The sequence below is a fragment of the Dermacentor variabilis genome, unplaced genomic scaffold (assembly GCF_050947875.1).
Source record: "Dermacentor variabilis isolate Ectoservices unplaced genomic scaffold, ASM5094787v1 scaffold_12, whole genome shotgun sequence".
Lineage (NCBI taxonomy): Eukaryota > Metazoa > Arthropoda > Arachnida > Ixodida > Ixodidae > Dermacentor > Dermacentor variabilis.
In genome coordinates this window covers 6,314,982-6,331,122 of record NW_027460280.1, presented here as the reverse complement: position 1 = coordinate 6,331,122, position 16,141 = coordinate 6,314,982, and the positions used below count along the sequence as shown (strand labels likewise).

General features: G+C 44.2%; 1 protein-coding gene across 5 annotated transcripts in view; it reads right to left on the bottom strand.

Moving 5' to 3' along the window:
- Positions 1 to 16,141, bottom strand: part of LOC142566373 (carboxy-terminal domain RNA polymerase II polypeptide A small phosphatase 1-like) — a 305,196-nt gene that overhangs the window by 270,767 nt on the left and 18,288 nt on the right. For 3 of the 5 annotated variants that reach the window (XM_075677323.1, XM_075677324.1, XM_075677321.1), the window contains exon 3: positions 1,479 to 1,658. The exons of 1 other annotated variant lie outside the window; for it this stretch is intronic. In XM_075677323.1, the coding sequence (XP_075533438.1) occupies positions 1,479 to 1,658 (180 nt within the window). The remainder of the gene's footprint in view (positions 1 to 1,478; positions 1,659 to 16,141) is intronic. One more of the 5 variants, XM_075677322.1, reaches the window with a different exon arrangement.

Sequence of the window (16,141 nt, the reverse complement as noted above, 5' to 3'; positions counted from 1 at the left end):
TTGTCATTAAGGGCTAAATTGCAGCACAATGTTGTCAAGCAGCTCATACATGAATCTTAAGCCTCGTCCATGTTGTAGAAAGGCCTCTAAAATGTTTACCATCACTTTTTGTTCATGAAGTGATCGTTTTGCTAGAAGAATGAGAAATTTTTCAATGTATCTACAAACTTCTAAAACCTTGTCACTAGCAGAAACTTGCTTGAATGCCCTATCAACTCGAGAAAGAGAAGTATTGCAATCAACAGGAGCCGACACAAGATCCCATACATATCCCCTGTCAATGCAAATAGGCCTGATTGTCATATAACACCACGGTAAAGACAAAATAAGATTGTAGCAAGGTTAAAAAACTATCGGCATGTGCACGCCTATAGAATCTGGGAATTCAACAATCCAATGTTCATTGATACAAGATCTCACTGATTCAAACAGAGCATCATAGGGCACGAAATAAAATAAATTCTCAATGTCCAGTGAAAAAGCAAATTGCCTACTCTGACTGCTTTGCACAAGCTTGGCCCCCTCATCGGAATTCTTCGTAAGATTCGTTAATGAATTCCATTTTTCTAGCAACAAGTCGCAACAAAACGGGAGCTACTTCTTGCAAGAAAAATTTTCGCGAAGTTTGGCTGTCTGGCAGGTATTAGAGCAGGTCACCTGAAGCATCAAAGCATGACTCATTCTGTGGAGTCTGGTGGTATGATATATTGTGAGCTCTTTTCACACCCATAGAAACATTTTAAATGTGCCAAAGCCAGTGCCTTTTTTGCTGTGCAGCATCATCTGGCTTTGTCTAATTTGTTGTACTCCATTTGCAGATGCCTTCTACCATAACAATGCCATCCCAGTCTATGTCTTGCAAACATGCCAAAAGCACCAGAGCTGATGCAGTTCTACAAAACAATGCATGTCAGTGTGGTATGCTTCTGCCCTGGTTTAAGCTTTCGCACATGGCAGTGGCCATTTCCACCTTGCGTCTGCATTTGTGAAACATCCATAACTTTACAACAGTAAACAGCAAGATTCTTTATTGGCTTGAAGTGGCTTTTGGCTACCCTGCCACCAGCGTAACTGTTCCCAACTGTGTACAACAGCTGCCCGGGGCCAATATCATGCAATAAATGTGTAGCCCACTGTAAATATTTAATGTCAGCACCAACTTGTTATTACATCAGTGTCGAGCACGCCTTCAGGAAGTGAAAAACGGTCTGGACAGCACGGATGAGTGCCTGTCCAGCAATGTGAGCACGTTGTGCATGATTCCTCTGAGCACAATCGCTAGGTCTCATAACACAGTCATTGCTTTCCAGCAATGCCAACCTGAACCATTCTTTTATGTCCCACAATTAATTAGTAGGACCAGGCATTCAAAACATGCTGCCCTTTTAAAAACGGTACAACAGGCACAGCAACAATCCATGGAAACACGCTACAATCGTTGGGCGATCCACCAACCAGAGAAGTCCAGCAGTAGTTACCAGGTTGGTGTTACTGATCTTGGTGTACTCCTGGGCAGCACACTCGCGTGCCAACACAGGGGCTGCCACCTGGTTCTGCTGCACCTGGGCAATAGGCGAGGCACCACATGGCGGGGCCTGCTGCTGGCGCTTGGAGGACACCTGCTGCTGCTGCTGCTGCTGCTGCTGCTGCTGCTGCGGCTGCACATGCAACACATGGCCCCCCCCCCACCCTGGACTAATGACAGGACTGCACATCAGAACTGCCCGTCTTTGCAGGAGCAAAAACAAGCTTTACTAGGAAGCTCGGGACCAATTCTACCCACTGCTCGGATGCAGAATTTGCATTCAGGGCCTTTGGCCAGAAAGAAAAATTAGCAAATTAAAAAAACAGAGGTTTACAACTGGATAACTCTGCCTTAAAAATATCACAATTATGTCAACTGTTGGTTACATCACCTAAAGCAAACAAATATGTGCTACTTTACATATTAGGCAAAGTAACTCTTACAGGCTCAAACTGCTGGTATGCTTCAGAGCAATGCATAAATTTTACCCACTTTAGATGTCCCAATAGATGCAGAATTGTGATATTGCTTTTTATTGCCCATTTACAAAGTCATAATTTTGATGCTTTGTTTCATCTCTTTTGTAAGACTTGAGTGGATGCCACAGTAAAGCTTCCTTGGCTCCTATCAAAAATGCACAAGAAGGCATCACACATTTCGTTCTGTATCATAACAGTGGCATGACTGCTGCTGCATGTGTTGTCCACAATGAACGGAATTTGAGGACACCTTATTCTACACGATAACATCCTATATGCTTAGCACATAAAAACATCCACATATCTGCACACTGGGGATCCTTCAAAGCTTTCTTTTAAATGCTCCTATTCTACTGGCAAAGGCTCCATTTTCATAAGCCACTCATTGAATTGTAAACGTGACAAAACCATAAGCTTGAGCAAGCCAGCAATCGAATGGTGCCACCCACCGCTGACAGCACTGCACAGTCTCGGAAAACGCTGTTTCCCACCATCACAATCAAGACAAGGACCACAATAGTGACTATGAGGGTCATGGAGCAGCACAACATTCATGTGCACCACAGAAATGCCAACTTGGCTGCATCATTCACAATGTGACACTGGCCAGCTATCACTCAAGCTATCACACTAGCTATCACTCAAGCATAGCAGCACCAATCTAAAAAGACCAACTGCAGTGTTCTCCCAACTACCAAGTGCCTGCAAACACCATTAACCCTTGCAGTGGAGTTTTTTTCTTAAGTATTGTATGATGAACATAACGGATTATTTTCAGTTACTCAGGAGGAAAAAGATGTGTCTGTCTTGACACATCTAACACAAAACACAGTCAAGTCCTCGCTACACAGCTGACAACCTACAGTCACCAACAAGCAGCATGGTGAACAGCACAGATGACAGGACAGTAAAGAAAGAATACACACACGGTGACTGTCATTCAGTGAACACAGGCATTATTGTCTGTACTGCTCACCATTTAGTAAAGCAATGAAGGGGGCTAGTTGGTGAACGTTCATGGTTATATTGCGCACAGTTTTACACAGGCGCATGTGCTATGTCCATCCACGTCCCGTCCTTCACTAAATATTGTCTGTGTAAAACTGAGTGCAATATAACCATGAGCTGTTTGTTCACTATGCTATTCACAAACCAACCAGCCCAATTTTGTACTCTCGTGCAAACATTGCACACATGCATCAAGACAACTGCAGTGCTGGTAGTTCAAGCAACAGCCATTGCGGCCAGCACAGGGGGCACAAGTATGTTGGTAGTAAGAGGAACTTCACATAGCCACACTTCTCCATGCAAAACATAGAAAAGAGCAAATAGAGGAAAAACTACCATAGAAGGAAAGTTTCCCAAGGAGCGATGGGGCACGCACACACACACCGTATAGTCCAGATTATCAGTCGGACCTCTGCCTCCCCACTTCCTTTATGCAAGTTTAGAAAACAAATTGGCATGTAAGTCGCAACAGTATATAAGGCACACCTATTTTAACACTGTTGGCATAATGAAACAATGTACACATATCCACTCATCATGAAATGCTGAACTTGCCTATTTATGAGCAATAAATTTCCACAAGGAAAGTTTTTATGAGCGACAAAAACTAGCAGAAAAAAATATCCAACCAACACTCCTCTTAGGCACAGTAAACCAATCTTTACTGCACTTCACTCAAAGCCATCAAAGGCCTCATTCTCCTACTCACTGTAAAAAACTTGAGTCATTTGGACCGGCAGCATGGCTAAGTACCTGTTGCTGGCCTCTGAATAACTTTTACGCATATAGTAGGGACGTTGCAAGCATTGCCTCTGCAGCACAATGTGCTTGTGATGCAAACAATCACAACAAGCCTGGGACTAGCTTGAACACGCATACAAAAATTTTAACGGCAACTGCAAGCCAGAAGCACAGAAACTTCTCACAGAGTCAAGTGACGTCAATAACTAACTATCGTTTTATGTTATATTTATTCAGAATACCTTACAGGCCCGAAGAATGGGCATTGGGTAAGGGGAAAAAATTTTACACAGCATAAAGAGCAAACAATTATACAAAATTATACAATTATACAATGCTTTGTTAATAATAATACAATGAGGAGTCAAGTTTACACAAACTCTAAAATTCTAAGATAAAAAAAAAAAAAACCGTACAAGAAGCAACGCAGACAAGAAGTTTCTTTCTTTTTAAGTAAGAAATGAATGTTTATGTCGTGACGGAATTTTTCTGTTAGCTTGAGCTACCAGGATATCGGAAAGGTCGTTCCACAAGCGGATGACACGTGGAAGCGCAGATGAGTTAAAAGCGTCTGTTTTGCCATAGATGCGCATGAAAGAAAGATGATTATGCAATCTTCGTGAAGTGAATGCAGAAACTTGCAGAGCTATTGGTGATGGCCTCGGTCCATGAACGTACTTGTGAAACAGCAATATAAGTGCTACATCACGACGAGGAATTGATATTATTGTTTTTAATTTGCGTTATGCTTTCGTTCCAATTGTAATTTTGTGAAATGAATCGAGCTGCTCTATTCTGAACTGATTCTAGCATAGTGGTTAAATAAATGTAATGAGGGGACCATATTGAAGAAGCAAATTCAAGTTTAGGGCGAAGAAATGTAAGGTAGGCTAATTTGCGGACATTTATCGGTGTCTTACGGAGGTTCCGGCATAAATATCCCAAGGATTGGGAGGCATTTCCGCAGATGTTGATATGTGTAGTCCAGGAAAGGTTTGTTGTCAGGGTTATGCCAAGGTATTTGAAACAAGTAACTACAGACACAGGATTGTTATCAATATAGTATGAGAAGTCGGAAAGGAAATGTTTGCGAGTGAAAGACATTACATTTATCTGGATTAAGCGACATTAGCCAGGTGCTACACTAACTGCTAATAAGGTCAAGATCATTTTGAATTTTTACGTGGTCATCAGTACTAGCAATTTCTCGGTAAACTGTACAATCGTTAGCAAATATCCGCACATGAGAAGAAATGTTATTCGGTAAGTCGTTAATATATATAAGGAATAGTAGTGGACCGAGGACACTGCCCTGTGGCACACCAGAGGAAACGTAAGAGAGCGGGGAGGAAAAATTATTAACCACGGTGAACTGCTGTCGATTGGTAAGAAAGTAGCTCACCTACAATCAAAACTTGATAAGCTTGTGCATGGCAACGGCAGTCCACCGAATTTATTTACAGTAAACATTCAGCTCAAATGTTTTAGCTCCACCTCTACGATGTCGAGCTGTTGCACTGATTCTCAAGAATATGGAAAGCAGAATAGTTGAATAGATAAACACGTAGTTGCTTAGTATGAAGTCTAGCGTTTGACGAAAACTCGTCTGGCGAGGAAAGAACATGGCTGAATAAACGTGCACTCGCCCACTGAAAAAATTCAAAACCACAGATTGACGTTTCGGCGCCCAATACGGGTGCCTTGTTAACAATGAACGAATGCATGATGGTCTTTATTTTTATGCGTTGAAAGACGTAATGCGCTTGCGTACAACTCGGGGAGGGGTCCACGTGTCTGGTTCATCATCAGCCTATCTTATGTTCACTGCAGGTCGAAGGCCAACCGATTCCAACTAGCACCCGAAAATTCCTAATTTCGTCGCACCACCTAGTCTTCTGCCATCCTCTACTGTGCTTCCCTTCTCTTGGTACCCATTCTGTCACCCTAATGGTCCAACGGTTATCCAATCTGTGCATTACATGACCTGCCCAGCGCATTCTTTTCTCTTAATCTCTATTACAATATCGTCTATACCCGTTTGCGCTCCGATCCGAACCGCTCTCTTTCCGTCTCTTAAAGCTATGCCTAGCATTCTTCATTCCATTTGCTCTTTGCGCGGTCCTTGACTTGTTCTCAAGCCTCTTTGTCAGTCTCCAAGACTCTGCCCCTTGTGTCAGCACCGGTAAAATGCACTGATTGTATACTTTATTTTTCAATGATAACAGTAAGCTCCCAGTCAGGAGCTCACGATGTCTGCCGTATGCGATCCAACCCATTTTTATTCCGTGAATTTCCTTCTCATGGTCAGGGTTCCCTGTGATTAGTTGACCTAGGTAAACATACTCCTTCACAGACTCTATAGGCTGACTTGCGATCTTGAACTCCTGTTCCCTTGCCCGGTTATTTATTATTATCTTTGTCTTCTGTATATTAATCTTCGACCCCACGCTTACACTCTCCCTGTTAAGGTCCTCAATCATTTCTTTTAACTCGTCCACAGTGTTGCTGAATAGAACAATGTCATTGGCAAACCGAAGGTTGCTGAGGGTATTCACCGTGGATCCTTACTCCTAAACTTTCCCAGTTTAATAGCTTGAATACTTCTTCCAAGCACGCAGTGAATAGCATTGGAGAGATTGTGTCTCCTTGTCTGACCCCTTCCTTTATAGGTATCTTCCTACTTTGCTTGTGTAGAATTAAGGTGGCTGTGGAATCTCCGATATTTCCCAGGGTATTTAGGCAAATGGTATCTCTACTGAATCAACTGCCTTTTCATAACCTATGAAAGCCATAAAGAGAGGCTTATTGTAGTCTGCGGATTTCTCGATAATCTGATTAATGACATGGATGTGATCCATTATAGAGTATCCCTTCCTGAAACCAGCCTGTTCCCTTCGTTAACTAAAGTCCAGTGTTGCCCTTATTCTATTGGAGATTATTTTGGTAAATATTTTATATAATACTTGAAGTAAGCTAATGGGCCTATAATTTTTCAGTTCTTTAACGTCTCCCTTTTTGTGGATTATTATAATGTTTGCATTCTTCCAGTTTTCTGGTACCTTTGCAGTCGATAGACACTTAGTATAGAGAGCCGCCAGATTTCCTAGCATTGTGTCCTTCATCTTTGATTAAATTGACTCCATCCTCTCCTGCCGCTTTTCCCGGTTTCATGCCTTGCAAGGCCATTCGGACCTCATCTCTAGTTATGGGAGGAGTTTCTGTATACTGTTCATTATTGTTTCGAATAGAGTGCTCCCGAGTCCGCTGGGTACTGTACAGGTTAGTATAGAATTCTTCTGCTGCTTTTATTATACCTTCGAGATTGCTGATGATAATACCCTGCTTATCTTTCAGTGCATACATCTTGGTTTGGCCTATGCCAAATTCCCTTCTCACTGATTTCAGGCTGTGTCCATTTTTTATGGCTTCTTCAGTCTTTCTCACATTATAATTCCGAATATCGCTTATTTTCGCTTTGTTGATCAGTTTTGACAGTTCCACGAATTCTATCTTATCTCTTGAGTTTGCCACTTTCATTTTTTGTCGTTTCTTTATTAGGACCTATGTTACTTGGGAAAGCTTACCCTACTGGTTGCCTTTGTGCCTTGCCTCCCACTTCAATTGCTGCCTCTGAAGCCAGCCTCGTTACAGTTTCATTCATTAGCTCTGTCATCATCATCTCTCTGTTCGAAGGCTGCATATTTGTTTGCAAGTACCAGCCTAAATTTGTCTGCTTTTACTCTTACTGCCTCAAGGTTGACCTGTTTCTTCTTGACCAATTTTACTCTTTCTCTCTTCAAATTTAGGTGAATCCTAGCCCTCACTGATCACTGCACTTTACCCTACCTATCACTTCTACATCCTGCACTATGCTGGAATCGGCAGAAAGTATGAAATCAATTCCATTTCTTGTTTCACCATTAGGGCTTTTCCAGGTCCACTTTCTGTTGCCAAGTTTCCTGAAAAAGGTGTTCATTATTCTCAGCTTATTCCTTTCTGCGAATTCTACCAGCATTTCTCCTCTAGCGTTTCATTCTAGAATCGACGCCGTAGTTGCCGATTGCCTGTTCACCCGCCTGCTTTTTTCCCCCACTTTTGCATTGAAGTCACCCATTACTAGTGTATATCTAGTTTGCACTTTTCTCATCGCTAATTCAACATCTTCATAAAAATGATCTACTTCTTCATCGTCGTGACTGGATGTTGGAGCGTAGGCTTGTACTACCTTTAATCTATACTTATTAAGTTTGATTACGACTGCGGCTACTCTCTTGTTAATGCTGTAGAATTCGTCAATGGTGCCCACTATGTTCTTATGGATTATGTAACCTACCCCGTATTGCTTCTTATCAGGGAGACCTCTATAGCAGAGGATATGGCCGTTACTTAGCAATGTGTAAGCCTCACAAGTTCTTATCTCACTAAGGCCAATAATATCCCAAACAATGCCTGATAGTTCCTCAACGAGTCCTGCTAAGCTAGCCTCACTCGAGAGGGTTCGGGTGTTAAACGTTGCAAGAGTCACTTTCCATTGGCAGCCTGTCCAGAGCCAGAGATTCTTAGCACCCTCTGCTGCGTTACAGGTGTGCCCGCTGCCTTGGTCAGACGCTTTCAGACAAATGCTTCAGAAAAGTGCTTTCAGACAAATGCATCATGAATGTTGACTTCAATAAGCACAAAACGGTCAGTTGTCGACCAGCCTTCTTTAAATCTACATTCGTATGAATCAAGCATATTGCTAGATTCTAGAAAATGTAAAAGAAGGCAATTTATCATTTTCTCAAAAGCTTACATAGACAGCTGTTAGCGCTATCGGACGGTAGCTGGTTAACCCTTTCGCTGTCACGGACGTACCGGTATGTCATCGCGCTTCCCCCGCACAGTGTCACTGACGTACCGGTACATTCTCTATCGTGCGTTAAAAATTTCGCGCCTGAGCGAAAAGCTGGCGCTCCTAAACTGGCCACGCCATCTGTTGACTCTTTCTACAAGTTCGTATTTTCGCCCCGACCTGTGTTAGTACATGTATTGAAGAGTACGGTGCGACTGCCACTTCCCCCTTTCTCTTCGCTGAGTGGCGCAGTGGCTCCGCGTTCGCTGGATCATGCGTAGCGAGCGTTAGTTATGGGTTCAAGGGTTGTTCTGCCATCTCCGCTGGTTTGAAGGTTTTTTATTTTTCTTCTGTTGGTATGTTTGCTACGGCGGGTCAAGTTCAGGCGCACGTGCCGTTGCCTCTCCGAAAAGAGTGACTCGATTGCTGCTTTCGCTCTCTCGCCGCACCCTCGCTTCTGACTTGCAGCAGTAAACGTAAAGCCCTTCGAACTTTGTTTTAGCCTTTTTCCATCTCCCTCTGTCTTCTTGATCACACAACATCCCATTTCTCTCGACTGTGCTGGCGACTGAAAGCGCATCCTTCCTGCGCGCGGTTATTTTCGGATAGCTGAGGCGCATGGGACCTTCGTCTGCTCATTGGAGCGGTGGCTCTTCCGATTCAGAATACGAGCCGAGCTCGGATTTGGACTCGATCAGCGTCTCATGCGAGGAAGAGATGAGTTCCGCATCGTCAGATTCGGATGTTGAACGGATGTTAGTCAGGCTGATGATGATGATGATGTTTACTAACAACAGCTGCAGAACACTGAAATGTGCACATCGCATTGACTATGTCATTTGTACACCAATCATAATCAAAAATAAATTGCTATGTTCATTCCCTGTTATGCTCGTTCCCTGAAACCAAGCTGACACTGGGGGTGCGTCACGGCCAGAAAGGTCCGACAGCGAAAGGGTTAATGAGGATGGGTCTTCACGCTGCTTCAAAATTGATGCAACACTAGCTTCTTTCATGTAGGTGGAAGGTATCTGGCAGCCCAGATGGTGCAAAAAAAATGCAAGTACTGTCATTCATGTGTTGGTGTCGAAGTTCTTGATCATGCCATACATAATGCTGTCAGCTGCTCGTGCAGAGCTTTTGCATGCATTCAAGGCTGCTGTCAGCTCAGCAATGTTGAGAGGATGGTTCACTTTGTCGGTGGTACAGTGCCCTGCTATTTCTTTGTACACGAAGCTAGACAGCCTGGTCGTCCACACTCTCTCCTTGACGTAATAGTTCTGCGGAAACTCGCAAGGTGGAGAGAAGTAATTAATAATGGGAAAAATCAGACATCCACCTGTTCGTAGCAATTGCTACAAAGGAAACTTATACGGGTTTCTCAAAAGAAAAGCCTTGCATGTAAGAAAAATTCGTCCTGGTCCAGGACTCGAACTCCAGACCACCGCCTTCCCGGGGCAGCCACTCTACCATCAGATCTAATCAGGTGGCTAGCAGATGGCAGGGCGAAGTCGAATTTGTCAACAACTCAAAGCTAAGGAAAGAGTTTGACGTGACAGCTGTGCGGAAACCCGCCAGGTGGAGAGAAGTAATTAATAGGATGTATTTTTCATCAACTGCGTGGCTTTTCTTTTGAGGAACCTGTATGAATTTCTTTTGTAGCAATTGCTACTTTCTCCATCATTCACCAGGCGCAACGGATGAGTTCGTTGGCCTTCCGAGCCCATTCCACATTTTTGTGTATAGAAATCGATGCCCAAGCTCCCAGCCTGCTCTCCTAGCCTGGCATGGCAAACGCTATGTTTAAATTCAACAAGGTTTTACATATTTGAAGATCCCCACAGCATGCCCCATGCTTTACTTTGATTCTTTCATGCTTTAGTCATCGTTCCACCATTGAATCTGTCTTTTACATCAATAGTCATTTGATAGTAGAATTAACTTTTCTGCTGCATCAAAATAAAAGCAGTAAGATATGCTGCTGTGTCACCTATACAAGGTTCACTTAAAAATGTAATTTAACCCTTTATGGACAAGTGTTGCCTACAGGCAACGCACTAGAAAAAGAAAAATATTTATGCAGAGTTTTGCCTTTGAGTATGGAGTTCCTAGCTAAATGTTGTCGGCTAACACTAAATTAAAATAAAATTAAATTATGGTGTTTTACGTGCCAAAACCCTGATATGATTATGATGCACGCCGTAGTGGGGGTCTCCGAAAATTTGGACCGCCTGGGTTTCTTTAACATGCACCTAAATCTAAGTACCACAGGTGTCTTTGCATTTCACCTCCATTGAAATCCGGCCGATCTCATGCTTAACAGCCCAACACCACAGCCACTAAGCAACCACAGCGGGTTAACATGCAATGAAAGGCAGCAACTGTTGGTTCAGAGCAGGAAGCCTCTGAAGTTGTTTAGACAGAATGGCTTGCACAGACAATACCTCAAGGTGCCTGGAGTGCAAAAATTTGGCAAGCAACCGACTAATCCACAACTGTTGCTATGTCTCTGGACAACACAACAGCATTGTCATGGACTTTTTGGAAGATCACACACTGCCACAGACAATTTGACTGCTTGGAATTTAGGTGCAGCTCCTGGACACTGAAGACCTTGGGCTGCTATTTAGATAATAGCTCAGTTATGTGTGTCAAGAATGTGAATGGGTACTTGAAACTACATGAAAGTGGGGTAAGCTTTCTCTCTGGTGGCTGAAAAATTGAAGTACTTCTTCAGTGTAAACCCAATCAGAAAGTGTAAAAATGTAACAAGCCAGAAAAGTAATCTTATTTCAGGGGTGGGAATGCCCAAAGTAATGTTGTGGCAAGTTTTGGTGCAGGTAGAATTTCATTTTGGAGCAGATTAGAGCAGACCAATTTCAATTCTGTAGCAGATATATCTAATTAGTGGAGCAGTCTGGAGCAAGCAAACTTTATTTAGACCATTCATTGATATTGTGACACACTGACGAAGATGTTTTAATCATCGTCGGAAGAAGACGATGTTCTGGTCTTCGCGCGCTGTCTACCATCTTGCCAGCTGCTATAGTTATTGTAAATATTCTGTAAATACAAGTCTGACTGTTTTTAACCCTGTAACATTTTTGGTGGAGGTTGCGGGATCATTATCAAGACAGATTTACGCAGCAGGCACTGCTTGGCTGCATCTACAATGCCAGCTCAAGGCGAGGATGCTTTGGGCCCGTCGGCACCCACGCCCACCATCATTCTAGCACAACCCCGCGACCCGGGAACCTTTTCTGGCACCGAAGACACTGATGTTGAAGACTGGCTTCAACTATATGAGCAGGTGAGTGCCAGCAACCACTGGGACCAGACCATCATGCTCGTTAATCTGATACCGTATTTACTCGCATAATGATCGCACTTTTTTGTCAGAAAAATTGACGCAAATTCAGGGGTGCGATCATTACGCAAGTTAAATTTCCCGCGAAAAAAAAATTTTTTTTTTTCGTGTTGCTCGTGTTTTCCACGCTCTGTGTTGGCTTTTGTCCCTCAAAGATCCTTCAGGGCGCCTTGGCCGCTGGGCTCTGCGCCTTCAAGTATACGACTGTTCAGTTGTATACAAGACTGGCCGGTTACATCAAGATGCAGACTGCTTGTCGCGCCATCCTGTCGACCCTCCCGACGTTTCTGCGGCCGGCATACCTGTCATCGTTCTCTCTCTGGCTGCTTTTCGCGACATTGGAGCCGAACATCGTCGGGACGGCTCCTTGCAACACCTTATTCAACGGCTCACTTTAACGGCCCCCGATCCTTCCCTTCGCATGTTTGAACTTCAAGATGGTATATTGTACCACCCTAACATGCGCCCGGACGGCCCTGCCTGACTCTTTGTTGTGCCTGAGCATCTGCGTCAGACTGTTCTCGCCCAGCTTCATGATGTACCGACTGCAGGTCACCTTGGCATGTCACGGACTTATGACTGCGTTCGTCGGCGCTTCTTATGGCCTAGTCTATACCGTGACGTCTGCCGTTATGTTGCTGCGTGTGATCTGTGTCAACGATGCAAAAAGCCGACCACGCTCCCTGCTGGTCGCCTTCAACCACTTGATGTACCATCCGAACTATTCTTCCGTGTAGGTGTTGACCTTTTAGGTCCTTTTCCTATGCCTGCTTCGGGAAACAAGTGGATTGCTGTAGCAACAGACTACACCACCCGATATGCAATCACACGGGCTCTTCCGACAAGCTGTGCAACCGATGTCGCCGACTTCCTCCTAGAAAACGTCATCCTTCACCACGGCACCCCTCGACAGCTCCTCACCGACCGAGGCCGCATTTTCTTTCTAAAGTTGCCAATGACATTCTGCACTCGTGCGCAACACAAACTTGCTACTGCTTACCATTCACAAACAAACGGTCTAACCGAGCACCTTGACTGCACCCTTACTGACATGCTGTCCATGTATGTCTCTGATGACCATCGCGATTGGGACGTTGCGCTGCCGTTCGTTACTTTCGCCTATAATTCGTCTCGCCATGATACCGCAGGCTTCTCTCCATTCTTCCTCTTGTTTGGCCGCAACCCTACATTACCTTTCGACACCGTTCTGCCTGCTAGTCTGAATTCCACATCCGAGTACACCCGTGAAGCCATCCTCAAAGCACAAGAATCACGCCATATTGCCTGTCGTCGACTTGTGGAGTCGCAGGACAATCAGCGGCACTTATATGACGCCCGCCATAGTGACGTCCAGTACACATCGGGCGCCCTGGTTCTCCTTTGGTCGCCGTCGCAACGCGTTGGCCTCTCGGAGAAGTTACTTTCGCGCTACTCCGGTCCTTACCGTGTCTTGCGTCAAGTAACTGATGTCACGTACGAAATCGCCCCGCTTGAGCTAATCGTGGCTCAGCATCGCTCCGACGTGGTCCACGTCGCACGTCTTAAGTTGTATCAGTCGCACGCCTCCTAACCAGCACAGAGCCGGTGCTTCAGCCGCCGGGGGTCATGTGACACGCTGACGAAGATGTTTTAATCATTGTCGCAACAAGATGTTCTGGTCTTCGCGCGCTGTCTACCATCTTGTCAGCTGCCATAATTATTGTAAATATTCTGTAAATACACGTCTCACTGTTTTTAACCCCGTAACAATATAACTAAGTAGGGTAGCAGTCACAAAACCTTGCATTCTACAGCATTAAAGAAGTGTTAAAGAGCAGCTTAAAGGCATTTTTCATATTTTTGTATTAAGTGCTGGTGAAATGACTGGAGGCATTTTTTCAATAGATGTGAAGAAGCTAGCGTTAGTGAACATCACAGGGGTTTATTCAAAATCATCAACTACAAAACATTCAAAGCACGAACTAGTTTATACAGATTCTGCATATGACTGACTTCACGTAGCCATTCAATAGACTCACTAGATGCCCCGTGACATAGGGATTTTACATTGAGTGACTGGGTAAGGCTTTAAGCCCCCTCAAAAAGCTAACGGTGGCGACATCCATCTTCTCCTAGCTTCTCTGAATATCCTCGCCACATGCGCTATCCCCCGCCGCTTGTCTCTTTAGTTTGCTATATTTAATAGCGGGACTACGAACTACGTCCATGAGCAACTATCATGGTGGTGGCGCGAGTAAAAGGCAAAAACAATGTGTGGCCTCGCCAGCGCAACTCTCCGTTCAACCACCAGCGAACTCCGGACCCTTGCTTGCCTGCCCTTGCTTGGGCGGCAAGATAAAACAATGTCGCCACCTTTAGTGTTATTCCGGAGGCTTAGTTGTGTGCGGCTGTTCACTGGCAGCCCACTGGCAGCCAGAATACGAAAATTACTTTTGCATGACCTCGGAGATTACAGACACAACGCCCTGCACTCCACCAGAGATCTTTCACTGATGCCTGCTGGTGCCAAAGCTACCAACCAAAGCTGTTCTAGCACAGTGTGATGTGCGTATCAAAGTGGCACAATGGCACAGAATTCCCACCCATTATTTCAGTAGCAACATCAGCCACCCACTATGAAGCTCAACGAGGGAACATTGCAGAACCTGTAAAGGGCAGGTCCTGCAAATGACAATTGTATGTTACTACCAATACAACAAAATATGATATACAACTTAGAGTGGCTATCTCACACAAGGTTAACCCTCAATGCCTAGAAGATCAGAAGTAATACAGAAGTGAGCAGAAGTCAGAAATAATTGAAAGAGAGAGAAAGGTGAAAAAGCGATAAGCAGACAGGAAATATTAACTGATTTCCCCTGGATGGGCAACTCCGAGCACTCAGCCCAACCTCCAGGATCAGCTAGGGTCCGCCATGTGCTGGGGCATGTGGTGCCGCCACACACCGAACACAGACTAACCATAAGAGCCACTTTTCTTTGAAAACAACATAGTTGGGTGAATGTCCTCTCTACGTCACAGCTACCATTCACAATACAGAGTAACACTGTGTTCGCTTCCTATCGCATTGTCGCTGTATGCAACATGCAGGAAATTCAATGCAATGTGCCACTGTTCAGGTGCTGCTACTAAAAACACAAGTTCTTATTCACTGAGGAAAAGTAGGAGCTGAATATATTATATATAGGCCAGTGTTAATTGACCAGATTCATATTACTGATACATCTTGACCACAGGTGGGTAGCACTTTTTAGTTTTGCAACAGCTGCATTTATTATAATCCTTTACAAAAGGGGCAAACTTAAGGGAGAAATCAGGCTTAACCAAATTTCAATGAAACTTGTTCAGGGTGCAAATACTGGGAATTACCAGGTTTTACCTGAAAAAAAGGAACCCTAGGTATAACCTGCCAGATTACTCACAGCCTCTGTACAGTTAGAAAGGGCATTTGGTGCCCCCTTGGTGTCCTGCATCCCGTGTTGATTACCTGCGGCTTGTCAGTTGGTATAAACTATGTCAGCCTTGCGCCATTAAACACCGAGCTGCTGTCGAATGCGGTCATGTCCCCGCTCCCCTGCTCATACATACTACCGCAGTCACAATGAGCAGGGTGGTTAAGCTTTGAAATAAGAATTAAGGTTTTAACTAATTCCAAGCTTTGTCAACCGGTTCATTCAAGCAGTCGTGAAAACAAATCATTTGCATGCCTCCAATTTCAGCAAAAACTCGCAGTACATTGAAGAGACAAGGTCACATGGGTATTGTGTCTATTTACATGGGCATTAACTGGAAAAAAAAAGTATTAAAAATGAGGCATCATACACTGTTGTATATAGTTTCAACAATATATTGGATATAACAATGAGCAGCCAATGCACTAACAACTTCTAAAAAAAAAAAATAAAATAAAATTATGGGGTTTTACGTGGCAAAACCACTTTCTGATTATGAGGCATGCCGTACTCCGGAAATTTCGACTACCTGGGGTTCTTTAACGTGCACCTAAATCTAAGCACACAGGTGTGTTCGCATTTCGCCCCCATTGAAATGCGGCCGCCGTGGTCGGGATACGATCCCGCTACCTCGTGCTCAGCAGCCCAACACCACAGCCACTGAGCAACCATGGCGGGTACTAACAACTTCTGAATGTGTTCTATTGCAAAATAGAACTTTACTGTAATGCTCCCATG